General features: G+C 37.3%; 1 protein-coding gene across 1 annotated transcript in view; it reads left to right on the top strand.

Moving 5' to 3' along the window:
* The first annotated feature begins 251 nt into the window (after nt 1-251).
* Nucleotides 252-23,391, top strand: part of PTPRT (protein tyrosine phosphatase receptor type T) — a 541,915-nt gene continuing 518,775 nt past the window's right edge. The window contains exon 1 of the mRNA XM_058177805.1: nt 252-366. Within this exon, the coding sequence (XP_058033788.1) occupies nt 345-366 (22 nt within the window). The 5' untranslated portion in view covers nt 252-344. The remainder of the gene's footprint in view (nt 367-23,391) is intronic.

Raw genomic sequence — 23,391 nt, 5'->3', positions numbered from 1 at the left:
ACAAAAATATTAAATTTAAAAAAAGGCAATTCTGTATGTTTCAGATATAAAAATCCATTAAAAATCTAAGAAAACTTTGCTACATTCTCTTAAGGCAACTACACAAATTTAATGCACTAGAAATTCTTTTTTTTTTTTTACCTTGTAGGGTTTTTATAACAGGCAGTGATTTAAATGGAGTACCATGAAGATAGAGAAGTAATTATGACAGAAGTATTTATTCATTTCTTTTCTCCTTAGGTGGTTGTTCGTTTGATGAACATTACAGTAACTGTGGTTATAGCGTGGCACTAGGGACCAATGGATTTACTTGGGAGCAGATTAATACCTGGGAGAAACCAACAATGGACCCAGCTGTCCCAACTGGTAAGTACAGAGCATAGTGGGGGGGAAAAATCTTTTAAATTTTTTTGAAATCCTAATGTCATAAAATGAGATAAGCTTGATAAGAATTTAATGATAATGTACCCAAGAATTGACCCTTTTCTTTGAGAGGTATGTTATTATTCTGTTCAGGATTCCCCCCCCACTTGAAAATAAGCTTTTGTGAAGTCAAATTGAATACCCCACTTTTTTTTGTTTGCTTTAACCAGGTTTTAATTGTTTTAATATTTCTTTGGATTTTATTCATTCTTTATATGATTGATTAGATTAATAATATCTAGATTTAATTTAATTTTAGCATTTATCATCTTGACTTTTCATTACCAGTAAGCCAGAGCTCTTCCAGAAATTGTCCTATAATTTCTTTGACCTTATCTTTCTGCTGAATCCATTTTCTAATGCCTGCTTATTGCCCATCAAATCTCACTTTCTACTGGAGTTGATTCTGGAATAACATTATTTCAAATATTATCGTATCATTATATTTGTAAATACATAATTTCACTGAAATTATATTTAGTAAAGTTTTTTTTGGGTATTGTTGATGTTCCAGTCCATCATGTAGCCTCATGCCCAAATATATGAAGTCATTATCAGAATTAAAGTAACCAATCTACTTTTCCCAAAAACATCCTGCTTGATATGCATTCTTTTCATTTAATAATTTAAAACTTTACTTGATCCATGCTGCTTACATTCCAGGTTTTAACTGAATGCATCCTCATGAAATTTTTCTGACCCAGCCTTCATGAGCCCCACTCAACAACCTACTCATGAGGAGATACCCCTTTTTATTTAGAAAGGCAGCAATTCATGGCATTCACTGATAAAGCTCCAGGTCACACATCCGTAGGTGATTCACAAGCCATAACAATTTCTGAGTTCCACGCCAGAAACCTCAATTAGAACTTCAATCCCAGCACAAAGAGTCCTGATCAACCTGGTTAGTGGCAAGGAAATCCTGGCAAGGAATCCGCCGGAGGGAACTCTTTTGGAGCATGAATGGATGTCTCCAACAGCCACACCTCCTTATATCCCAACCAGGCAGGGGCTTGTTAACAACTCCTTCTTTTCCTGGATAGCTGGCCCCTCAGTCCTGCATTGTTTTCCTCTCTGCACTTCTCTGCACATACAAGCATCTGGGACAGGACCCAGCTGTTCCTTCCCCTTGCTCAGTTCAGGTCCCGAAAACAGCTGTCTCTCCACCTGAGCTGCTCTGCATCTGGCTCCGAAACCTCCTGCTCCTCAGAGCCTTCTGCAGGCCCCGATGGTAACCCAGGCACCTCCTTCCATCTCCCCTGAGGCATCTGACTCAACTGCCATCTCCGCTGGCAGTCGACAAACCCCAACAAAAATAAAGAATTGCTGCTGGTATCATTGGTGATCAAACTTTTCTGTGACTTTGGTCTAACTATGTCAAAATCTTCAGAAGTGCAATAGTGATGAATATGTGTAGCTCAGATATAAGATGAGGGTGAAGGTTCATTCCTGAATATTTCATCATCAAGCTAGGTAACATCTTCAGCAGGTACCTAACCTAGTAACGAAACATTTGGAAACCAACCCACAAATTCAGAGAATGAACCTTCATCCTCATCTCCAGAAGTGCTTATGAAAGTTAGATATTCTTCTTTAATATACATGAGTGCCCTTTGACTGGGATGGTTGTAATAGTGTATTGCATAAAATTTGGAATATTTCAGTAATGTGCATACTGTATTATTTTTACAGGAGTGATTAGCCATTGCTTTTCCTTTAGTTTCATTTCAGAATTTCTTCTCTTGCTTTTATGTGTATAGAGCCTTTCCTGAACTTTGGATCTATCTCTTTTACAACTGCTTTTTTGATGTTACTAGAATGAGTGACCCTTAGCAATTGTTCCCATGCCAAGATTGTAATTTTCTGGAATGGCTAATTCCTCTTTTGTTTGCTTATTTTGTTTGTTTTCTTTGTTTAATTGCTTAAATGGTAGACGTAAGCTGCTTTTACAGTATGTATTGAATAAAAACATTTTATTATTTGACTTTAATCATTTAGGATATTATAAAGTTCAGTTCAAATATTTGTGCAATAACTGAATTGTACTGGTTATGATTGCAACTGCATTATGCAAACCTGACAGAATAAAACAAGATTAATGATGAATGTAATTATCTGCATAGTTTCTAGAAAACAGTATTGTCATTTCCAAATTCCCAAAGCAAATTTTATTCTTAGGGAACTAATAACCTTGGAAAACAAGAAAGTTACTTTAGAAACATCAACAGTATTATTTAATTATTTTTTAATAATGAAAGGCAAACTATAGCACCACCAGGGGAAAAAATAGCTATATAGCCAAGGAAAAAAACTAGATCCTATGGTGAATAAAACACACTAAGTGTGAAAAAAGAAAGAAAATAAAATTAATTAACAAAAGAAAAACATCCGTATAGTAACTATCAATACCTATATAAAGTGTATTCAATCTTTATTAAATGTAGAAACAATGCTTTATTTTCTCATTATTAGAACAACGATTTTTCCAAGATAGATAACAGGCCTATATCCTTATTGCATCTCTTAGAATCAGAAGAGTAAGTGACTTTTTATTTACACAAAATTAATTCTTTGCCATGCTCCACACTCAATAGCTATAGTTCTTCGTGAGATGGCAAATTAAGAGATCTCTTCAGTACTAACCAAATCAGAGAAGCATTTTCCAGAATGTAACATAATGGAAAATATTTTCAAGTGTGTGAGAATCCAAAATAGTTGTTATGAAAATCAATGGTAATGACTGTTCTTGATATCAAGAAAATAAATTCCAACATACATACGTTTGTATATCCAAGCATTTTGCATATGTTTGCATAAAATGAAAGCAGGGAACAACTGTAGTGCAAGCAGATAATGCATATTGACCAGTCCAATGAAAATTAGAATTAATATTTTTGGGGAGAAACAACATATTTGAATACATATTCACAAAGATGTAAGGTTAAGGTTAGAGTAGGTACAGTATCTATGTTTGTTTTTATTTGTCCAAGAGTTTTGCTGACTTTTGAATGCTGGCTGTTGGGGAATGTATTTATTTAATTTGTGTGACTGCCCATCTCAAGCAAATGACTCTGAATGGAAAACAATCATAGACTCAATTAAAGAGTTATAAACACAATTTTAAAAAAAGAATTAAATACATAAGGTAGCCAAGAATTACTATAATCCATAGATATTAGCATGACCAGGAAACAAGACCCTTCACACACTCAAGACCTTAGTCTAAGACACATAACCAGCCTTCAGATTTTTCTAAAAAACCAAACTGATTGGTGCCCTCCAAACTTCTGTAGGAAGAATGTTCCCAAGGGGAGGCTCAACTACTGCATGACAAGGTGAGCTCCTATTGTTGCCCCATCTCCCGCCAAACTAGCAGATTGAAAGCATGTAAATGCAAGTAGATAAATAAGTACAACTTTTGTGGGAAAGTAACAATGTTCCGTGAGCCTCTAATACTTCCATGGTCATGTGCATGGAAGTATTGCTGGCTCCCTCAGCTAGGAAATGGAGGTGAGCACCATCATTTAGAGTTGGTTATGAATCTTTACCCTTTACCTTTTTTTTTTTACCTTAACACAATTGCAAGGTATACATTTTTACAATTCCACTTTCAGTATCATTAAAAAATACAATTTAATAGAACCTTTTGGAGAGACTCAAGAGGATTCAGGCAATATTTTAGAAAGCTGTTGGTATCTCCGGGACATCAGATTGTACACGTCTGCTTTAATATGATTTGTTCTAAAAATCCCAACCTCTTTGAAGCAGAGCCCAAAGCATCAGGAGCAGAAATCTTCCAAATCAATTATTTGTCTGGCTTCCACTTTGATGACAGAGTCATAAAAATATATCGTAAATGCTAAAATAGGTTTATTACAAGTTTAATAAATGAAAACTAAATGAAAAAAATCCCCAACCCTAAAAATAATATGAAAATTCTGTTCCTGCCAATAAATGTGACATGAAACATCCAACACTCACTTTGTATCATCACCTCATCCATCGCAGACTTGGCTTCTCCTCAAAAAAAATTAAATGTGGCCCTCAGCCATGAACAGTTTCCCCATTGTGTTTCAACTCTGTAAACCAGAATGCGTGCTATTTTATCTTCCAGCACAAATAAACTCTTGTTGTCTTCAGTTTGATTCTTATTGTTAATCCTTAGAAATTCTGCATTTGCCAAGAATCTTTTTTCTTCTTTCCTTTAATTGTCAATTTAGAAATGTATCTGTCTGCCTTCTAGTCAATATGACATGGCTTGTGTGTCTTTTTAGATATTCTGCTGGGCAGCTTGTGGGATTCACTTATCTATAAGCAGCTGCTGCATGGCTGGGGAAACATCGAAATGACTTAGCCACTTGGATGGAGGATCAATTGCTAGACCTTTGTAGTGGAATGAATTCTTGCTGATAAGAGGATCCTCATTCCTGAAAGAAGGTTGAAAGAGCACCTTGGCAACTAAAGTTCTAGTATTTAATGCAACACTGAAAAGTAATACCATTCTTTTCTTAGCTTCAGAGGAATAATGTATTTACTTAACTGTGAATAATATCCCACTAAATGTTGATAAATCATAATTATTTAAAGCACAACATTTGAAACAAATTGAGATCAGATCCATCCTTGTATTTTTAACTTTTTGCTCATGGAAAATTAAAAGCAAAGAAGCAGGCTATGCTGAAGTACTGAATGTCATGCTACTTTCCATGGTACAGCTTTGCCTCTTGTTATTCATTCTGTGTATTCAATAATAATAGAAATAATTGGCCTCCAATGAAGTTCTGGGGTAGGATAGATGTTGAACATCCATAACTTTTCAAATAAATTTGTGGATGGAAAGAATATCCAGACAGATATTTAACAGTTATAGCTTCTCAGATCATTTGATGCCTTGGAGAATGGTGTATCTCTATAATGCTTCTCCAAACTACACAATACTATTATATCTTATCAGATAGATAGATTCACAATCCATCCTCAAAGTTTGCTTCAGTGATGCATTTACTTTGACTTGTAAAGCCATCATGAGATACAAGTTTATTTTAGTTACAAAGCAGATGATTGTAAATATTGACCTTCTCAATGTCTACAGAGATTCTCAGTCATCCAGGTCATGGTTGCGCCAAAGGTGCTTTTGTAAGTGGCAACTGGACTATCTGGTTTTTCTCTGAAGATGTTTCATTTCTCATCCAAAGAATCCTGAAGCTTCTTGAAGCTTGAAAAAACACTTTTGGGGTTGACCTCCTCACTTTAGCTTCCTAGTTAGGAAAAAAAATATTTTTTTTTGCATTTTTGATGGTTTATAAACAATTGAACTCTTTTATACTACATGATGGAAAGTTCTTGTAAATACAGCAGAGAGAGGAGACTTGCATGGTATCCATGTAGTAGGATGTATCAACAGCAGCATAATTTTAAATTAAATAATTTCAAAGGGTAAGAAGCTGGACTGTAGAGAATTAAGCAACACAAGGAATAGGATACATTCTTATCTTACTTCTGTCTGAGGAAGGAATTGTTTCTGACAGATGAGTGTCAAGATTATACGTAATTGTCAGAAAGGTGTTAAAGTGTTCAAAATTCAGCATTTAATATCTGTTTATTTATTTATTCATATTTTTTATTGTTGAACTACAAGCACCCACACTATCTATAAAGGACTGTTTAATTCTGATTATTTAGGTAACACTTACAATTGTTCACTCAAAGTTTCATGACCAATATAACTAATGATCTTTGATACATTAATAATGCAGATCCATACTCCACACAGCGTACAATACTATTGTACATTCACTGAAAATCATTTGGGTTCTCAGTTGTCAACATAGCACTGTCTGCATACTAAAGTACTTGTACATTCATATTCCCAAACAATTCACTTATTCTGTCACCATAATAGTTCTTTACACTTTTACCTATAAATAAATTCTTTACACTTATAATAGTTCTTTACAATTTTACCTATAAATTGAATTAATAATTCAATGTTTTAGTTTTTCTACATTAACCAGTTGTTTTTCTTGCTTTATGGAAATATTGCATGTCAAGTTTAAGATCTGGTTATCTGAGGGACCACATTTCTACAATAGTTTCTGTCCATCCAGTAATATTGGACACAGAAAACATGCTCCAAGTACATTTGATGGGTTTCAACATCCCTTCTGTATTGTGGGACTTATCTCCTGAAATTGTATCCCCATGGATATTTGAGTTTCCCCAAACCTGTCATCCTCTAAATTGGATCTCCAACTTTGTCAACTTTAAAACCTATGGACTTCGACTCCCAGAGTTGAATTCAATTCTGGGAGTTGAAGTCCACAGGTCTTAAAGTTGACAAGGTTGGAGACCCCTGCTTTAAATGGGCCTTGAAGATCTGACTTTTCCCCCATGCATTATGTTAGGAAATATATGTTGTTGCAAGGAATGTTCATTAATATGTTTGGGATTGTAATCCCCCTTATCATTTTCTTCTTGCAATTGTTTTGCATCGTTTCTAATTCTAGCTCAGAATTTCTGTGGGTGAGCAGACTCTACATTTGATTTACCAATAAATATATCAGTATAATATCGATAAGATATTAACTTTTCAGTAGAAAGACAAACCTCTAGATCTTTTTTGGCTTTTGTGGCTTTCAGCTTTGTCACTGAATATATATTTTTTCTTCAAGTTCACTTAGGCAGGGTTTATTTCCATGCTTTGCTTTCACTGAGCACTAAGTATGAATTGGGCCCTGAAAGGAGAGGATAAGTCAATAAGGTAGAAGTGCAGATGAGGAAGTAGATTCTGTCAGGAAGAGGCCTTCTGAAACATCTGGCCCCAAGGACTTACAAAGACCTGGATCTGGCATTGAAATGCACACCGTGTGTTTTGTTCAATTCATGACTTTCCAAATTTAGAAGGGAACATTTAGACTGAGAGGGAAATATTATTTTGGAAGATGTTGGCGATGATTTTTTAAAATTGTTCTGGGTAAACAGTAATCCTTAGGTGGGAAACTTTCCTCTGTTGAGAGAGAAAGAGAGAGAGAGAATGCCACAATTACAGTAATTTTCGTCCTGCAAATTATTGTTCCCATCTTACCTCACAACATTCTGTCCAAATTACAATAATGTAACAAAAATGGCATTTTTATAACACTTTTGTATTGAAAAAGACAAAATCAAGGAGAATGCTGCCAAATCCATCATTTTAAGTGCCACCAATTCTATTAAAGAGCTCAGAACACTTCTAGCATATTTTGTTATTGTTGTTGTTGAAGTGACTATTAATTCACATCTCAGTAGCAAATGTTGAAAGCAATTTCAGTTCTCTTCACTTCAGCCATTGCAGACAAATGGAATCTACAGGAGCATGTTTGGGTGATTATGTATGCTTTTCTGTAAATAAAACTTTCAGTGTTGGACTAACAGCACTTAATAGCACAAGCTCTAAGTCCAGTGGATTTAGGACTAAAGTTGCAATGGAACAACAAAGCCTATATATTTATCTGTACAAGAGGTGAAACCAATGTTGAAGTTTTACATAGGTTGGGAAAGTACATATAATGAAAAGTTTTGCTTCAGCCAGTCATCACAATCCCATGTTTATTCAAACGTTTGGAGAGATATTGTACTGAGATGTAAGATCTTTCAGTCTTCAAATGAATTTATGCTGCGGGATAGCAAAGGCAATATGCATTCACTGGATATGTAGCAGATCTAAAGAGAATCTTGGAAACAACGAAAGTGAATGAATTCAGCTAAAATATTAAAAATGTAGAAAAACAGTACAAAGAAAGGCAGGGAAATGGATAAGGATTACGAAGGGCTGAAATAGATATAAAGTAGCAGATATAAAGAAAGTGGGGATAGCCAGAGAACAACCAAACAGCCCAGATTTAGCTCAATCTGTATTCTCAATCTAAAAGAAATCATGATATGATTTCAAGTCAGATCAGGGTCATGTTGTAACTTGGAGTAATAGTACACTGTCTTCTTCCTCTATTCCAGTTTCCATCAAACTTGGCAACTTTAAGATGTGTGGACTTGAATTCCTAGAATTCTTGGACTTTAACCAAAAGCTGAAATCCATATCACCCATCTTAAAATTGCCAAGCTTGAAAAATGTTGTCTCACTCTGCAGTCTTCAGTGATTCAATACAAGATAAAAAAAAATCCATAAAATTCCCTGAGTCCTGGCTGACCTAGTCATGTTAGGATCACTCTGATAGATATATTTATATATATATATATATATATATATATATATATATATATATATATATATATATATATATATATATATATATATATATATATATATATATATATGTAGGTCTTTGGTTATTTGGGTTTTCTCCCACGTAAATTGGAAGTGTCTTGGCGACGTTAGGTTACAAGCTCCCACCCAATCAGTTCAAACCCCCACTAGCAGTTAAAAAGGAAGAAACAGCTGCAATCACACATTGCTCCCAGAAGCACGAAGCTGAAGCCTGAAGATGACGAATGAGACTTCGTCGAAACGTCGCCAAGACACTTCCAATTTTACGCGGAAGAAAACCCGAATAACCAAAGACCTACATACAAACACCCGCGAAAACCTCAGAAAACAAATATATATATAAATAAATATAACAAATAAATATATATATAGGACAAACCAACAGAAGAATAAGTGCACGCATTGAAGAACACAAGAACTCATTCAAAAAAGAGGAACCAACTTCTTCCCTGGTCCAACACTTTAAAGTCACAGGACACGATATTGACTTTAAAAAGACCAGAACTATCGCCAAAACTGAACACTTTAACAACAGAATAATCAGAGAAGCCATCAAGATAGAAAAACGCCCACACAGCATGAACAAACGAGATGATACCTCCCGCCTACCAGCCATTTGGAAACCTGCCCTTATTGACAAACGTGTCCCTAACACGAGGAATGACACCAGACCCACACTCACGAGGTCCACACAGGATGTCACCACCACATCCACCCAGAAAGCAGACCCAAACCCACACTGATCAGGAAGCACGACCAAGGACCAGAAGCCAGACCGCAGCTGCAACATTAGCCATTTCAAACCCCTCCAATCCATACATGCAGCAGACTGACACCCACTATGAAGATGTAGCACGACCACGAACACGAAGCCAAACAGCAGCAGTGCAGCTCACCACCCCAATACCCCCTCCAGCACACACTAGACTGAGCACAACCAAGCCCCCACCAACACAGGACACACCCCAGCCAATCAGAGCACAGAAAAACCCCATCCAATCAGAGCACAGCCAAGCTCCCACCCAATCAGTTCAAACCCCACTAGCAGTTAAAAGGAAGAAACAGCTGCAATCACACATTGCTCCCAGAAGCACGGTTGAAGCCTGAAGATGACGAATGAGACTTCGAAACGTCGCCAAGACACTTCCAATTTTACGTGGAAGAAAACCCGAATAACCAAAGACCTACATACAAACACCAAAACCTCAGAAAACAAATATATATATAAATAAATATAACAAAATAAATATATATATAGGTCTTTGGTTATTCGGGTTTTCTCCCACGTAAAATTGGAAGTGTCTTGGCGACGCTCAAAGTCTCATTCGTCATCTTCAGGCTTCAGCTTCGTGCTTCTGGGAGCAATGTGTGACTGCAGCTGTTTCTTCCTTTTTAACTGCTAGTGGGGGTTTGAACTGATTGGGTGGGAGCTTGGCTTTGCTCTGATTGGATGGGGGGTTTTTTGTGCTCTGATTGGCTGGGGGTGTGTCCTGTTTGGGTGGGGGCTTGTGCTCAGATTAGTCTGAGTTGCAGGGGGATTTGAAATGCTCTTGTTGATCGAAAGGTCGGCAGTTCAACGGTTCGAATCCCGAGTGCCATGTGATGGGGTGAGCTCCCAGCTTCTGCCAACCTAGCAGTTTGAAAGCATGTAAAAAATGCAAGTAGAAAAATAGGAACCACCTTTGGTGGGAAGGTAACAGCGTTCTGTGCGCCTTTGGCATTTAGACATGCTGGCCACATGACCACAAAGACATCTTCGGACAGTGCTGGCTCTTTGGCTTTGAAACGGAGATGAGCACCGCCCCCTAGAGTCGGCAATGACTAGCACGTATGTGCGAGAGGAGCCTTTACCTTCACACACACACACACACACACACACACTTATCATATAGGATGAAAAATATGATTAACTTTGTATATTAAAGAATAACAAAATAAAATCCAAGTGCATTACTATTTGTCTCTGACAAGCTGGTTATTAATACTATAAAACAATTGCATCTCTTACTAATGAAGAAGAAACTGAAATTTCTTTTTTCCTGGCAATTCAGATCTTTCTCCACACGTGCTGCATTTCTCTACAGTGGGGAGAGGGGGGGACCCAAACAACAACAAGGACATTTCATATCTACTGTGCATGCCAGAAGCACTTTTCTTCTGAAATCATACATCACCCACAGAGCTTCAGAGACAGTTCATCAACTGCCTGCAGATACCATCACCCTACGAACATAGAAGGAGGAGCGAGAACTATGTTATGAAAGCGAGATTCTCAGGGAGTCTTTTAATGGCCCAGAATGAATGGTTCTCCTTAGGATCCATAAAATCACTATACCCTGGCTGTGTTAAATGGTAGACCTGGACTATTTTGAGTCTGTTTTCTCCCTCCTCCTCAGCAAAAGCAATCAAGAAGTGAACACTTCTTGCTGTGAATATTAGCACCTTCCTATTATCTGGGTAGTATCTGCATCAAAACTCAAGGATGTATCCTAGCAAAGAAGGGGACATATAAAGTGAATAATATACCCAGGCTTGTATTTTGAGAATCTTGTGCCATCTTTTAAAAAATCATTTTTGGCATGTTTGAAAGCACCATATTGAGTTAATATACTCTACCTTCCTGTCATTCAGCAGATCTTCGCAAACTAAAACCATCCCTATCTATTGGACCTGATGGACTATTTGCATACTTCTTAAAAAATATTTCCACTAATATAGCAGAACCCCTAAGCATAATTTTTGAAAAAGCTTTCACGACCAGTTCCCTTCCCAAACTTTGGTCACTTGCCACGGTCATCCCTATCTTCGAAAAAGGAGATCCCAGCCTAGTTGAAAATTACAGACCTATTTCTCTTTGCTGTGTCAGCTGCAAAGTAATGGAATCTATCATCAACCAATCCATTACCCTCCATCTAGAAACAAACAACCTACTCTCTAATAAACAATTTGGTTTCAGAAAAAAATTATCATGTAATTTACAACTTCTTCACTGCAAAAACATATGGACTATAAATCTTGATCAGGGCAAAGCAATAGATGCAATCTACATAGACTTCTGTAAAGCTTTTGACTCAGTAGTACATGATAAACTTCTCCTAAAACAAATCCTACGGCATCTCAGGACCCCTCCACAATTGGATAACAGCTTTTCTATCAAACAGACAACAAGTGGTCAAAATTGGCAATACTCTATCAAATCCTGTTCCTGTTAAAAGTGGAGTTCCCCAAGGCAGCATTCTTGGACCAACACTCTTCATATTATACATTAATGATCTCTGTGACCATATTACAAGTGATTGTGTTCTCTTTGCTGACAATGTCAAACTATTTAACACCACCAACAATACAGCTATCCTCCAAAAAGACCTTGATTTTTTATCTGAATGGTCAAAAACTTGACAACTCCAAATCTCAACCAGCAAATGCTCAGTCTTACATATTGGAAAAAATAACCTAAACACTAAGTACAAGCTTGACGGACATTACCTTACTGATGACCCCCACCCTGTTAAAGACCTTGAAGTTTTCATATCAAATGATTTAAGTGCCAAAGCTCACTGTAACTACATCGCAAAAAGGGCCTTAAAAGTTGTAAACCTAATCTTGCGCAGCTTCTTCCCCAAAAGCACTATACTACTAATCAGAGCTTATAAAACATTTGCTAGACCAATTCTTGAATACAGCTCGACTGTCTGGAACCCATACCACATTTCTGATGTCAATACAATTGAACGTGTCCAGAAATATTTTATAAGAAGAGTTATCCACTCCTCTGAATACAACAGAATACCTTATGCTACCAGACTTGAAATCCTGGATTTAGAAAATTTAGAACTCCGACGCTTTCAACATGACCTGAGTTTAACTCATAGAATCATCTATTACAATGACAAAATAAAAAAAATAAAAAATAAAAAAAATCTTTTCAACTGTTAGACATGGATTATATGGCAGAAAACTCCTTGGGAAGGCAGGCATTGATTAACATCAGATTTTTAAAAACATGTCTTCCTTCAAGAACAATTTCTATGTTGTTTCCAATGGACAAAATCTTTGCTGTTGTAAAAGCTCTACCCTTATCCATAATATTAGAAACTGGTCTCTTCTATTTCCTAAATTATGCAAAATTTTATGCAGCCCAAATAATTAAATTCCCTTTCTGCATTCAAAAGATCTCATATTACTGTGTTGGCGAACCTATGGCACATGTGCCAGAGGTGGCAGGCAGAGCCTTCTCTGGGCACGCACTCCATCATCAGCTGCTCTTCTGGTTTTCAATACGCACATTCACACTGGCCAGCTGGTCTTTGGGTTTCCGCCTCTCCGGTGCATGTGCATGTGCATTCCAGTTTGGGCACTCAGTACCGAAAAGGTTTGCCATCACTGACATATTAGCTTCACAAATAGACAAAATAGTAGGGAATGGTTTTAGAATATCTGAGAGATGAAAAGTTATGATTTCCTGATGGTGGAGTGGGGATGGAAAAGGTGCAAGTGGGGGAGACAAACGATTGCTAATATTAAACATCAGTGAGCTCTTGTAGCATTTTCTTGATTTTTTTAAAAAATATTTTGACTAAAGAAGTGGAGACTCTAGAAAGAGTGCAGAGAAGAGCAACAAAGATGATTAGGGGACTGGAGGCTAAAACATATGAAGAACGGTTGCAGGAACTGGGTATGTCTAGTTTAATGAAAAGAAGGACTAGGGGAGACATGATAGCTGTGTTCCAATATCTCAGGGGCTGCCACAAAGAAGAGGGAGTCAAGCTGTTCTCCATAGCACCTGAGGGTAGAACAAGAAGCAATAGATGGAAACTAATCAAGGAGAGATGCAACTTAGAACTAAGGAGAAATTTCCTGACAGTTAGGACAATTAATCAGTGGAACAACTTGCCCCCAGAAGTTGTGAATGATCCAACACTGAAAGTTTTTAAGAAGATGTTGGATAACTATTTGTATGAAGTGGTGTAAAGTTTCCTGCCTAAGCAGGGGGTTGGACTAGAAGACCTTCAAAGTCCCTTCCAACTCTGTTGTTATTATTATTACTTATCTTATAATAATACTGTCCTGTTGTTAGAAAATGTTAGAAATGAAGGACTGAAAATTTATGTCTGTATTCCTATAAGGGCTAAATTATAATATTATAAATTACTTCTTGTTTTGCCTGGTGGGAAAAATAAATGCATTTTTGTGTCAGGGTTCCAAAGATGGCTTCCAGGCCTGACATTTTGTTTGTCAGAAAATGTTGTAAATGGTGTACTTTTCTGCATTTTGAGAACTTTTGGAAGAAACAACATTGCTCAGTGAATTTACAATGAGTTTGACCCCAACCTACCAACACTCTCAAGGTCCCATTCTTTTCAGTTAATGTAAATAGGAGAAACTGAGTATTTTCATTATTTTCCTATCTTTGATCTTATTAAAGACATATTAGAAATTCCCAATTCCACCTCCAAAATCTTCCTCTTCCCCTCTTCCTGAACCTGCCATGAAAATGTCACAGTTTCTTTTATTGAACTGGTTTCTTACTAAAAACATTCCTAAACTTTTATATCTTAATTTAATAATGCATGGTCCTTAAACAGCTTCCTTCTACAATATAGTTTGAATTCTGTTGTGATGGAATGTCTAACATATCTTGAAAATGCAAAATGCAAATAAAAATACACTTCCAAAAGTAGAGACTATTAATAATAACAAGTCAATATTATACAATCCACCAGATTCAAGTAAACATAATTCAAGCAACATTTTATTACCTTTCTAGAATAATGATAAATAAACAAGACTGGTATATCTCCATGGGGTTTCAGTAATTTTTAAGAGGCAGCAAGATAAATAAACAGATTGGAACACATTGTGTTCTTTAACAGATTGAAAGGGACCTTACAGGTCATCTAGTCCAAACCCCCACCCTATCTCTTCCTCTACCTAGGATCAAACTCACAACCTCCTGATTTTGAGGCAAGAGCTCCACCTCTAGGCCACCGGATATAGGAATAAACAGAATCATTCCAGAAGTGATTTCAAGTTTAGAGGAGAAAGGAAGTGTGAGAAAGAAATTCAGATTAGTTCTGTTTTACATACACTAGGTATAACTTTTGTGAGAACTTCCTTGCCAAGTGTTAAAAATTCTATTACATTATCCTACTACTGTTAGCAATGAAGATCTTTCCAGAAATCTAAGTGGTTCTTGTTTCCAGAATTTACCAGTCTTGAGAAGCTTGACATCTATAACGGAAAACATGGTTTTAATAAAATTAAATTTTCCTCTTTGCAAAAAGAAAAAGAAAAAAAAAAGCAAAGCAAAGCAAAATGAAAAAAATGAAAAAGAAGAAAGAATGAGAGACAGGACATATGTCTATTTGATCAGCTGCTGTTGTGAGCCCACATGGAGCGTGAAGACCAAGCTTTGTAGTTTGTAGTTGACCACCTTGTGATAATTGTTAGTGAGTGCTGTCGGAAGACCTTTGAAACCTTTTGCTTCCAATTTTATTAATTAATGTCCTGTTTCTAAGCTGGCAGAAGATTTGTGGATTGAGCTGTAACTCCAAGCTAATTAGTACAATGTACACAGTGCTTTGGTTGGTCCCGCTGCTGTGTTGCACATCAGGTGAACTGTAGACAATTTTGGCATCAGTAGTATGACTATTGGGGCTTAATTTGTTTCATGGGAAACCAGAAATGCCACAAACTTATTTCATTGCTAGGTCTTACTTTTTGGAACTCGAAAGAGCAATAAACAAGTATGCCTCCCTTTGCTTATAGATTGGCTTTTTTTCATTTTTGAGAAACAAGCATATGCTTTTCCAAAGTACATAAAATGATAGGGAAAGTCTTCCAGGGCTGAGAATTAGGCAGGCAGGAAATATGAGCTTCCATTTTTCTCAGTGTTTTTAGTTTCAATCCTATAATTATTAAACTAATCAAGTGTAATAATTATTTGTTTTACGGCATATGGATCTCTGTTCAATGAGTCAGAATTTCCATCTACCCATATTTTTCGGAGTATAAGACGCATCTTAGTTTTTGGGGAGGAAAATAAGAAAAAAGCTGATTGGCAGGTGGATTGGCCTCCCGGAATACCCCCAATGAGCTGTTCCCAGAGGTGAATTTTAGCATTCCTTGGTTGTGAGCTCTGTGCCTTGCTTTTTTTGGCTTTTTTTTCCTGCCTCTGAAACTCCATTTCAGAAAAAAACTTTTTTCTACCTCTGAAAGCCTCCAAAACAGAACTTCAGAAAAAAATCCTCTGAAGCTCTTTTTGGGAGCTTCTTTTCTGAAGCTCCGTTTGTGGCTTTTTTTCTAAGCTCCATGAAACGCCGTTTGGGGCTTTTTTTCTGAAGCTCTGTTTCTGATGCTTTTTTCAGCCTCTGAAACCTCTGTTTGAGAAGCTGGGCAGAACTACATTTGGAGTATAAGATGCACCCAGATTTTCACCCTCTTTTTTGGGGGAAAAAGGTGCATCTTATCTCATGATCTTTGTTGTTGTGCAGTCATTAAGCAAGCCAATTGTTTGCTATGGTGCAATTTTGCTTTAGAACAAAAGTAAATTTTATTTATTAATTTTATTTATTTAGTTTGTCAAACATGTACAAGATAACAGGTATAAGTATAAACATGGACATGAACACAGGAAATGAGTACAAATAAATGGGGACAGTAGGACAGGGACTGTAGGCACGCTGGTGTGCCTATGCATGCCACCTTTACAGACTTCTTAGGAATGGGGTGAGGTCCACGGTAGACAGTTTAAAGTTGAAGCTGTGAAAGTTTGAGGCTGTAACAACAGAGTCAGGTAGAGCATTCCAGGTGTTGACCACTCTGTTGCTGAAGTCGTATTTTCTGCAATCAAGTTTGGAGCGGTTTACCTTGAGTTGGTATCTATTGTTTGCCTGTGTATTATTGAGGTTAAAGCTGAAGTAGTCATTGACAGGTAGGATGTTGTAGCAGACAATTTTGTGTACTATGCTTAGGTCAGACCGAAGGCGGTGTAGTTCCAGGTTGTCCAAACCCAAAATTTTGATCCTGGGATAAGGGATTCTATTGTGATCAGAGGACTGGAAAACTGGAGAATGCCAGTTTTTAGCAAAAATGTCATAAAATGTGGTCACATGACTGCAGGAGAGCCCCCAACCCCCGATCATTGGAACCAGGGTGTAAGTACCCTGGGGAAGTCTGTCATGAATTTGAACATTCACTAAGTGAGAGTTGAAGACTATCTGGATCTTGAGATATGACCTGATCTACAATTGTTTGTAAGGCCTGGGGAATCAATAAATCTGAAGATGTTTATTTTCAAGTCTCACAATTCCTCTTCATTCACCATGCTGTCTTTACTGACACATCTCGGCTGCCTTTCCAAATAACATTTTCCGCCTTTAACTTTAGCTAATAGATCTTGGATTTTTCTTTGGGAATGATAAAAATACATCAAATGTTTATGGTTCATCTTATTCTTTCCATTTAAAATGGATATAAAACCTGTTTGTTTCATGTTGTGATCTATACAAAAATATTACAATAGTGACAGCCAATCAGAATTATAGTATGAATCATAATTTTTTCAGGAAGTATAATTTAGAGGGAAACACCTTAAAAGCTTATTTTAATTGGATTTTTCTCCCAGGTGGTGTCATGTTCATTTAGCAAAAATAAGCCGTCAAAGGGGGAGGAAAGGAAAGAGGCTTAAGATTTCATGCGCAGCTGCAAAAAATATACTAGTTTATTAATTGCCTTTTTGTCAATTTCTGACAGTTTGTGTCACTTATCACTGAACACAATCTGTCTCAAGGTAATAACAGTCAAGTAAAGGGAAAATACTACAGCAGTTTCTTCAGATAAAACCCAGGATTTTCTAATGCTGACAAGAAAGAAGAAAAAAAGGAAGGAACAAATGAACAAAGGAAGAAAGAGAGAAAGACAATGTTACAGCAGTGATGGTGAACCTTTTCCGCACCGAGTGCCAAAAAGGGAGCACTTCACATGTGCTCGCTTCGAGCCACAACCAGGAAGAGGAGCTGCCGAAGGGGCATGCACACACCAGATAAGGTACTTCTGGTTTCCAACACGCGCATGCACGCCAGCCTGCAAGTCTTCTGGTTACTGCCACGTATGCTCACGCGCTGATCAGTTGGCAGGTGCACGTGCTCACGCAGGAAAACAGAAGACCAGCTCTTCTGGTTTCCTGGAATGCCCACATACACAAAAGCCAGCTAATTGGTGTGTGTGCATGTGCACCAGAAACCCAGAAGAGGAATGGGCAATGCTGCGAGTGCCAGGTGACATGGATCGGCACCTATGCCATAGGTTCACCATCACAGGCTTATAGCATTTGTTTGGAATACAATGAAATCTTTTATTCTTACTGCTCTGAAAATTAAAAAAAAAAAAAGACTAAAGGCGTTGAAAAAAAGAAACAAAAATCCATTCTAGGGTTTTATTTACATTGAAAATGGTACTGCAGCCACATAGGAAAACAGTACAAACTGAGAAACAGACAACTTCTATTGCCAAATCTTGACTTACTTGTCCCATGATATTGCCACTTCATTCCAACAGATTTAAGCGATTGAGAAATCTACTAGAGTTTGTACTTTTCTAATAAAGTGATCTATCATCTGCCTGCTTGCCTGTCTGCTGCCATTTCTCTCTCTCTCTCTCTCTCTCTCTCCCTCCCTCCCTCCGTTCCTCTCTCCCTTCGTCTCTCTTTTATGCCAAAGGTGCACAGAACACTATTACCTTCCCACCCAAGTGATACCTATTAACCTACTCACATTTGCAGGTTTCTAACTGCTAGGGCAGGACAGCGCTTGGGTCTCAAACCCAGGCTGTCAGCTTTCCAGCTACCAAGCTCAGCGTCTTTAACCACTGCTAAATATATATCACATTTTTTTCCCAGGTTTAAAAATAGGCATGAATATCTAGTTTTATTTTAACTTGAAATAAATTTCTTGGGTATATCTGGTGAATATAATTCTAATAGCTCAATAGTCAGCTGAGCTATTATTTTCAAAGCAATTTGATGTTCATTACATTGAATTTTGCATGCTTTCTTTCTCCATGGTAAAAATGAGTGCATATTCTGGTCTGCTGAAATATTGTAAATATGCATTTGATGTTTTATCATTATGTCTCCAATTGTCACATTACAAATAATTTAATAAAAAGAATGCGAAAAAAGATGTTCTAATCTTGCTGCTTAATAATAATCATGTATTGTTTAAGTCAGTTTTGGACTTAGCCAAGTATTTTGTCAGTTCCTCTTCTCTGGACCTAGTTGTTAAATAATTCCTTTCAAATTATTATGGAAGCTATAGAATTATTATTAGCTTAGGTTTCTTGCTTTATATAGTCTTTAATTCATTTAATTAACATTGAACAAGCTGCAAGCATATGTAAACTGATGTTCTCCAAAGAATTCTGATATCACATATGATCCTAATATTTAGCCTTTATATAGGTGTTTTGGTCACAATGGCCCATAAGTTAAGCACTATCATTATGCCCTATACAAAGCTGATTCTAAGTTACTGTAAGGGTATTTAGTGACATGTGAACATGGAGGTGCCAATTATGTAGCAGAGTCACCTTCTGAGGTCTAAAAAGCTACTTTTTAATCATTGAGGCATGGAATTATTCAGACCCGAAACAGGATTGAGTAAATAAGGGAAAAAGATTCCAAGGACAGCTATTTCACAAGAAATCTGAGTTTACTATTCAGAGGACTAATCTCATTTGTACTTTCATTTGGTAACTCAGAGAGCGACACCAATGCCAGTGCTGTTCAGGGGTGAAATGCTCCCAGTTCAGACCGGATTGGCCGATCCAGTAGCAATGGCAGCAGGTGGTTCGGAGAACGGGTAGCAAAAATCCCTGCCCCCCCCACCAGCTGAGCCATGCGATCATCAGAGCTTTTTTTTAATTTTTAAAAGCATTTTTAAAGAACCTCTTCAGCTGAAGAGTTCTTTAAAAAATGCTTCTAAAGGGTTAAAACAAGGCTCTGATGATCCCAGCTGAGGTGCCTGATGTCAGAAGCTTTTTTTTTACTTTTAAAAGCATTTTTTTAAAGAACCTCTTCAGCTGAAGAGTTCTTTAAAAAATGCTTCTAAAGGGTTAAAACAAGGCTCTGATGATCCCAGCTGAGGTGCCTGATGTCAGAAGCTTTTTTTTTACTTTTAAAAGCATTTTTAAAGAACCTCTTCAGCTGAAGAGTTCTTTAAAAATGCTTCTAAAGGGTTAAAACAAGGCTCTGATGATCCCAGCTGAGGTGCCTGATGTCAGAAGCTTTTTTTACTTTTAAAAGCATTTTTAAAGAACCTCTTCAGCTGAAGAGTTCTTTAAAAATGCTTCTAAAGGGTTAAAACAAGGCTCTGATGATCCCAGCTGAGGTGCCTGATGTCAGAAGCTTTTTTTACTTTTAAAAGCATTTTTAAAGAACCTCTTCAGCTGAAGAGTTCTTTAAAAATGCTTCTAAAGGGTTAAAACAAGGCTCTGATGATCCCAGCTGAGGTGCCTGATGTCAGAAGCTTTTTTTACTTTTAAAAGCATTTTTAAAGAACCTCTTCAGCTGAAGAGTTCTTTAAAAATGCTTCTAAAGGGTTAAAACAAGGCTCTGATGATCCCAGCTGAGGTGCCTGATGTCAGAAGCTTTTTTTACTTTTAAAAGCATTTTTAAAGAACCTCTTCAGCTGAAGAGTTCTTTAAAAATGCTTCTAAAGGGTTAAAACAAGGCTCTGATGATCCCAGCTGAGGTGCCTGATGTCAGAAGCTTTTTTTACTTTTAAAAGCATTTTTAAAGAACCTCTTCAGCTGAAGAGTTCTTTAAAAATGCTTCTAAAGGGTTAAAACAAGGCTCTGATGATCCCAGCTGAGGTGCCTGATGTCAGAAGCTTTTTTTACTTTTAAAAGCATTTTTAAAGAACCTCTTCAGCTGAAGAGTTCTTTAAAAATGCTTCTAAAGGGTTAAAACAAGGCTCTGATGATCCCAGCTGAGGTGCCTGATGTCAGAAGCTTTTTTTACTTTTAAAAGCATTTTTAAAGAACCTCTTCAGCTGAAGAGTTCTTTAAAAATGCTTCTAAAGGGTTAAAACAAGGCTCTGATGATCCCAGCTGAGGTGCCTGATGTCAGAAGCTTTTTTTACTTTTAAAAGCATTTTTAAAGAACCTCTTCAGCTGAAGAGTTCTTTAAAAATGCTTCTAAAGGGTTAAAACAAGGCTCTGATGATCCCAGCTGAGGTGCCTGATGTCAGAAGCTTTTTTTACTTTTAAAAGCATTTTTAAAGGTCCAGAATGCAGCGGGAATGCACCCGTAGCTCCCACCCGTAGCTCCCACGTAACACCACTCCTGCGCAGACTGCACTGGCTACCTGTGGCCTTTCGAGTGCACTTTAAGGTTTTGGTTACGACCTTTAAAGCGCTCCATGGCTTAGGGCCTGGGTACTTACGGGACCGCCTGCTGTTACTTCATGCCTCCCACCGACCCGTATGCTCTCACAGAGAGGGACTTCTCAGGGTGCCGTCCGCCAAGCAATGCCGGCTGGCGGCCCCAGGGAAGGTCCTTCTGTGGGGCTCCCACACCTGGAACGAGCTTCCCGGTTTACGCCAAATACCTGACCTTCGGACCTTCCGCCGCGAACTGAAGACACATCTTTTCATTCGCGCGGGGCTGGCTTGAATTTTATTGGTCTTTTAAATTTCTTAAATTTTTAATATCAATTTTAAATGGAATTTTAGTTTTTTATATATTTTAAAGTTTCGGGCTAATTATAATAAGTTTTTTAATTTACATTTTAAATTGTACATTGTATTGTCTTTTTTACGTCTGCCTGTACACCGCCCTGAGTCCTTCGGGAGAAGGGCGGTATAAAAATCAAATAAAATAAATAATAAATAAATAAGTTCCTCTTCTCTGGACCTAGTTGTTAAATAATTCCTTTCAAATTATTATGGAAGCTATAGAATTATTATTAGCTTAGGTTTCTTGCTTTATATAGTCTTTAATTCATTTAAATATATTAATTAAATTCATTTAATTAACATTGAACAAGCTGCAAGCATATGTAAACTGATGTTCTCCAAAGAATTCCCTCTCTGATATATGCCATTACGAATGTCAGATGATTTAAAGAGTTTTTCTTATCTTTTAGAATCCTAAAACATTTTAAACTGGTTTGCTGTACTGAATATATGAATTGTCCACAGTTTGTACAAACCTTGAACAGCATGTAAGCTATTGTTCACGGCTATTTCTCAAAGAATTCTGATATCACATATGATCCTAATATTTAGCCTTTATATAGGTGTTTTGGTCACAATGGCCCATAAGTTAAGCACTATCATTATGCCCTATACAAAGCTGATTCTAAGTTACTGTAAGGGTATTTAGTGACATGTGAACATGGAGGTGCCAATTATGTAGCAGAGTCACCTTCTGAGGTCTAAAAAGCTACTTTTTAATCATTGAGGCATGGAATTATTCAGACCCGAAACAGGATTGAGTAAATAAGGGAAAAAGATTCCAAGGACAGCTATTTCACAAGAAATCTGAGTTTACTATTCAGAGGACTAATCTCATTTGTACTTTCATTTGGTAACTCAGAGAGCGACACCAATGCCAGTGCTGTTCAGGGGTGAAATGCTCCCAGTTCAGACCGGATTGGCCGATCCAGTAGCAATGGCAGCAGGTGGTTCGGAGAACGGGTAGCAAAATCCCTGCCCCCCACCAGCTGAGTTATGCGATCATCAGAGCTTTTTAATTTTAAAAGCATTTTTAAAGAACCTCTTCAGCTGAAGAGTTCTTTAAAATATGCTTCTAAAGGGTTAAAACAAGGCTCTGATGATCCCAGCTGAGGTGCCTGATGTCAGAAGCTTTTTTTTTACTTTTAAAAGCATTTTTAAAGAACCTCTTCAGCTGAAGAGTTCTTTAAAAATGCTTCTAAAGGGTTAAAACAAGGCTCTGATGATCCCAGCTGAGGTGCCTGATGTCAGAAGCTTTTTTTACTTTTAAAATAAATAAATAAATAAATAAGTTAAGCACTATCATTATGCCCTATACAAAGCTGATTCTAAGTTACTGTAAGGGTATTTAGTGACATGTGAACATGGAGGTGCCAATTATGTAGCAGAGTCACCTTCTGAGGTCTGAAAAGCTACTTTTTAATCATTGAGGCATGGAATTATTCAGACCCGAAACAGGATTGAGTAAGTAAGGGAAAAAGATTCCAAGGAAGCTATTTCACAAGAAATCTGAGTTTACTATTCAGAGGACTAATCTCATTTGTACTTTCATTTGGTAACTCAGAGAGCGACACCAATGCCAGTGCTGTTCAGGGGTGAAATGCTCCCAGTTCAGACCGGATTGGCCGATCCGGTAGCAATGGCAGCAGGTGGTTCGGAGAACGGGTAGCAAAAATCCCTGCCCCCCCCACCAGCTGAGCCATGCGATCATCAGAGCTTTTTTTTAATTTTTAAAAGCATTTTTAAAGAACCTCTTCAGCTGAAGAGTTCTTTAAAAAATGCTTCTAAAGGGTTAAAACAAGGCTCTGATGATCCCAGCTGAGGTGCCTGATGTCAGAAGCTTTTTTTTTACTTTTAAAAGCATTTTTTTAAAGGTAAAAAAGCTGAAGCCTGCTAGGCAAAAAATGGCGTGGGAGGTTCATTTAAGAGAGAGAGAGAGAGAGAGGGAGGGAGGGAGGGAGGGAGGGAGG

This window comes from Ahaetulla prasina, chromosome 3 (assembly GCF_028640845.1).
Source record: "Ahaetulla prasina isolate Xishuangbanna chromosome 3, ASM2864084v1, whole genome shotgun sequence".
NCBI lineage: Eukaryota > Metazoa > Chordata > Lepidosauria > Squamata > Colubridae > Ahaetulla > Ahaetulla prasina.
Note: the sequence above shows the minus strand (reverse complement) of the source record. Positions and strands in the feature narration are given on the sequence as shown.